Consider the following 5,583-nt stretch of genomic DNA (forward strand, 5'->3'; position numbering starts at 1 on the left):
AGAATCTATTCATCTTCAAAAAATCATTAAAAAAACCAGAGAATTGATTGGAATCCAAGATGACTTGGGGAGTTTGGTAAATATAAGTAATGAAAAAAAAATATAATGAACAGAAAGTAAGAAATAGAGAAGTAGGCTTTGAAAAGCAAAATCCGAAACTCCAACAGAAAGCATAAGGCTTGTTTAAAGTAAAGCTTAACTTGTTTACTTGATAATATATAATAAATAAGAAGTAAATTAGAAGTTAATGCATGGAGAAATATAATAGAAACGGAAGATCATGATAATATTATTGTAATCATGATGAGGTATAGCTAGCTAATTAGCTTTTCCTAATGGTTGACTGATACCATGATAAAGATATAAAAACAGAGTTGCACTACACCTATTTGATAAAACACCACAGAGAAGAATTTGGACCTAGTAGAATTCATTTCATAGCTTGTATTTCCTTGATACAATATGACCAACACAGTACAGTATTTATAGACTTCATTTAGTCTATATTCCAGTGGACACAATAGATTTCATAGCTTCTATTTCCTTGATACAATATGACTGTCAAAGTAAAGAACTATTGAAGTCCAAGCATCTTGTCAAAAAGTGGAGTTCTAAATGGCATTTCAACGGTAGCCAAAGCCAATGTTTACGCCATCTGTTAGATTCAATGTTTGCCACTACCAACTACGAAGTGCCAAATAAGAGAATGTCTGAAAGAACAACATAAAATCAAGTCCAAAAGAAGTTCAAGAAATACTAGAAGAATCGTGGCTGGAAGAACCTGTTTGCGACTACTCAGATCTGGAAAGCCCAACCCACGTCGACGGCGGCTCAGATCTGGAATGTGTGACGAACGGCGACAGCAACAACCAGTTTGGTCCACGACAGTGACCACAGACGATTCTTGGTTCAAAGAAGAATCGGAAGTTTAGGGGCCGAGTGAGAGTGTTTTCTTCTTTTTGCTTTTTTGCTTTCCCTCCATTTCTTATCTTACATATTGCACTCGCTGGGTTTTTTTTTTTTTAATTAAATTAGCAACTGACATGGCAGCCGGTTCCGCACCGGTGGTTGGATATATATAGAAGAATTGATCTCAAATATATATGATGAAGTGACTATATGTAACATTAATTTTTCTTAATGGTTAAAATCATTAACTATGATATGTAACATATATAAGCAAACCCCAGCTTGGATTGGGTCAAATTAGGAGAGTTGGAAAATATGGAGGAGCAATTATCCTTCTCATGTTACCTAACCTTTGGTTTTAAATTATAATTAAGGTGACCAACTATCAAACTTTAATTATAATTTCAAACGAAAGGTTAGTTGATAGAATTTTAAAACTTTAATTATCACGTGACTTGACATCGATATCGTTGCGACCTCTTTTGCATCACTTTAAAATTTTACCAAGGTTCTTGGAATCTGGATTACTTTACAAACAATTATATGTCATTTTAAACCAATGGTTACGAGTAGTAGCTGGTATGAATCGGGCGTATGATAATCCACCCAGTACAGCAGTGAACATCGGCATCCATAGTTTAGCATCCACCATGGAAATCATAAGCAGCTCTCACCAAGGAGAATCCAGTACTAGCTCCAATTACCAGAAGCCGTTACGGGAGTTCACGCAGGAGGAACTCGACTTAATGATCAACAAGCAGGTAACGAAATATTCCGAAGAAGCCAAAAAGTTACAAGAAGAAGCCGACCTTGGAAACACTAGGTGCATCTACAGGGTCCTCCCGAGGCTCAAGGAAATCAATGGCAAGTCAATATACGAGCCCCGCATGGTCTCCATCGGGCCCTACTACTACAACCTCCGTAATGAAAAGTTCAAGATGGCCGAAGATTGCAAGAGGAAGTGCTTCGGCTCCATGCTGGTTAAGGCAGCAAATCATGACATTCAACATTATATCTACAAGTGCTGCTTGCAAAGAATAAGCGAACTTGAAGTGGACATCAGAAAGTGTTATTCTGCAGAGTTCGAAGTCGCCGGTATTGAATTTCTCGAAATGATGGTTGTTGATGCTTGTTTTATAATAGAAATCATTGATATGTTTGGACCGAGGAAAGAAGTCGACTCCAGCGAATCTCTTGCAGCCTTGGCGTGGATGGTACCGTATTTCTACAGGGACTTTCTCCTGCTTGAGAATCAGATCCCCTTTTTCGTTCTGCAAGAGGTATATATGATTACCCGTAAAATGCTTGACCTTAGAGTTAGTAGTTCCCATCTGATATATGCTGCTTTGGAATTCTTTAAGAATGGAATGAAAAGACTCGATTTAGACATTTTCGATTTCACTTCAATGAACGTGGGGGAAACGAATCAGTGCTCGGCCTTGCATTTGCTGGACTTGGTTCGGAGTAGTTTAATGCCATTCTATTATAAGCGACAGCGACCAGAATTCCCTACAGAGACTACATTCATTCACTGCGTCTCGAAGCTCCGGCTAGCGGGGATTAAGGTCAGTCCAGTCAAAGCCCACAGCTTCCTAGAAGTGAAATTCAAGAGAGCTGTGATTGAGATGCCAAACATAGCCATCAACGACTTGATGAGATGTCTGTTGCTGAACTGTGTGGCATTCGAGCAGTGCCACAAGAGAAGCAAGAAGTACTTCACAGTTTACGCTATTTTTTTGGACTGCCTGGTGAACACCAGCGAGGACATTGAGTACCTTCGCGAGCGCAATGTCATTGACAATTACCTTGGGGACGACTCCGAGGCTGCGGACTTCATCAACCGTGCGGGCAAGGATTTGGTACTCAATGCTGATAAAGGCTTCTATTTGGGGAAATTGTTCAAGGATGTGGACAAGCATTATCAGAAACGGTGGATGTGGAAGTGGGCGAGCTTCGAGCGGGTGTATTTTGACAAGCCATGGTTGCTTCTGTCGGCAGCGGGTGGCATTTTGCTCGTACTGGCTACGTCATTCCAGGCCGTAATGGCCTTCTTAACTTACAAGTATAAAAAATGCTAGGAAGGCTCGGTTACAATTCGTCCGGTAAGTGTTATTTTTTAGAAAAATTCTAAACATAAGCCTCACACCCTGCACACCCACTTAAAAACATGTGATTTTACTTTTTTATCCTCATATTTCATATTGAATTCAATATGAAATATGAGGATAAAAAAGTAAAATCACATGTTTTTAAGTGGGTGTGCAGGGTGTGAGGCTTCTGTGTAGTACAACTCTATTTTTTATGATCATATATATAATCATTCTTGACAAGAATCTCTCATATATATGTATGTTGATCAGTCGACTATGGCGATCGATATCATGGTTTTAGAAGGGTTGATCATGCACTTGTAGTACTTATTTGTTCAATTGCCACTTGGGGCTAGCTGATTTGTTCTTATTATTTGGCATGTTATATCAATAGCTTTTAATCCTAGATATAAAAGTTTGTGATCAGCTTTCTCATCATTAATATAAGAACAAAGGGCAGTTAGGAAATAAAAGATGATCAAGTTGCTCGACAAAAAACTTTGGAGATCAACACAATATTAATATTCACACATTTTTAAAGTTGATCTATTAATTATCATATTAATTAAAGCGTCAGCTAGCGTATGCTTGCTTAGTTATATAGAGTATCTTTCATTTAATCAATTTAGCTTTTTCGGCGCATTACACAGGTTTACAACTAGTACTAGTATTTATAATAGTTCTGCACATCAGAGGCTGGTATGAGTTTGTTACAAGGTTTCTTTTCTTTTCTTTTCTTTGTTTTTTTTTTTTAATATTATAACTTATGCTCTAAGTTTATCTTCAATTTTACAATAATATTTTAGAAAAAAAAATCTGGTATATTTCCTTATGCTCCTATCGGTTTATCTTCAATTCCTTGCTTCGTGCTTTTGTCCTTATATGAATTTGTTGGTTTGGTAGTATTAGGTTCATTAGACAAGAATAATTAGGGCGGTAAATAAACAAGACTATTCAACAATTAAGCCGCTCAAGGTTGATTCAGTCAAATTTAAGTTTAATTCAATTCGTTTATTAAATCTATCGCTTGTGAGCACAAAATTATAATCAACTATTAAATTATACAACTAGTAAAAAGCTTTTGGGACGAAAATGGAGAAAACCGTTCGATAGCATTTGAACATAATTATTTTTGGGACAATTTCATTTCATCCCAAAAGTTCAATAGAACGGTAAAATATACATGTTTGAACGATGAAGAATTACAAACGGGTTAGATTATTTGTTCAATTGAATAACTTCGGTTTGAAGGACATTCCGTTTGAACGTCACAATTTATGAAAATGTGCATGTTTTGAAAGGAAATGTGAAAACATCCTCAATCATGTAATCTGCATCACTCATAAAAATTTGTATAAGATGGAAGTATTTTCTGTCATGACTGGTGTAGACATGAACTTATTTTAGCATTCATTTTTTGAATTGTGAAAAAGAGCGAATATGAGATCTGAAAAGTTTTGCATTGATTAAGTGAAGATGTTTTGAATCTGTTTTTGAATACGTGAAATGATCAGTACTCTGTTTTGATATGATGTGGTATCTGAAAACCTTTGACATGATTTTCTGATTCTGTATCTGTATCTGATTTTGTTTTATTTCTAATATGTTCTGTTAAGATTCTACCACGGGTATAATAGTGGTATAAGGCCCTACCACGGATATAATAGTGGTATACGGCCCTGTCATGAGTATAATAGTAGTATACGACCTTGCCACTGGTATAATAGTAGTTTATAACCCTACTATGGGGGTTAAACATGGTCTCTATCCCGATGTGTTGCTCTGATATGATATGAAGACGATGTCTCAGATTATGATATGCCAAAGGATTTTTGAATAAGAATGATTCTAAAAGTTTCACTCTGATATTTTGATAACATGTTTTGATTCTATATTCTGAAAGCAAATGTTCTGATTCTTCATTTTGATAGTAAATGTTTTGTTTTGCATTCTGAACTCTGTAAATGCTCATAATTACATACTAGTATATATTCTCTGCTTACTGAGTTATTGCTAACTCACCTATTTATCTTCACAATATTTCAGATGACTTTGATGGTTCAGCTGTGATTCAATAAATGAGTGCGTGGACAAGATTAGCTGAGTACCTTAGGGTACTATTGCTGTTGGGAGATTTATTTTATTTAGTAGATGGATGTCAGTATATTTAGATGGGTTATTGAGATCACTTATGTAAACTCTGGTTCATTTTATTATGTTATTTTAGATATGTGGGGCCGATGATCTATTTTATTTGGTTTATTGTATTGAGGAACTTATAGATGAGTATGTGTAGTTAAATCAAATTAGAGGAATTTATGTTTGATTTGGAGTCCTTGGAAATATATATTTGGATTTGGAGAATATATTAGTATTATTGAAGTTGATTATCATATAACAGGAGTTAACCCCCTAAACCTCCAAGAATGGGGCGTTACATTCTATGTACCATTTGAACGTGTCATTATATGTTCAAACGCATATTGCCATCTGTTCAAACTTAAAATTTACCATTCGAACGGTATACACATTTTGGTTTGAAAGGTAAAGTACACATATCAAATGCTTTCATTTACTTACATTC

General features: G+C 35.8%; 1 protein-coding gene across 1 annotated transcript; it reads left to right on the forward strand.

Moving 5' to 3' along the window:
* Nucleotides 1-1,504: 1,504 nt before the first annotated feature.
* On the forward strand, nucleotides 1,505-5,363 carry LOC108990389 (UPF0481 protein At3g47200-like). Its single transcript, XM_035685845.1, has 2 exons — nucleotides 1,505-3,011; nucleotides 5,046-5,363. Exon 1 carries the CDS (start codon nucleotides 1,560-1,562, stop codon nucleotides 2,985-2,987), a length of 1,428 nt encoding a protein of 475 aa, XP_035541738.1. The 5' UTR covers nucleotides 1,505-1,559; the 3' UTR covers nucleotides 2,988-3,011; nucleotides 5,046-5,363.
* The last annotated feature ends 220 nt before the right edge of the window (nucleotides 5,364-5,583 follow it).

The sequence above is a fragment of the Juglans regia genome, chromosome 15 (genome assembly GCF_001411555.2).
Source record: "Juglans regia cultivar Chandler chromosome 15, Walnut 2.0, whole genome shotgun sequence".
Taxonomy (NCBI): domain Eukaryota; kingdom Viridiplantae; phylum Streptophyta; class Magnoliopsida; order Fagales; family Juglandaceae; genus Juglans; species Juglans regia.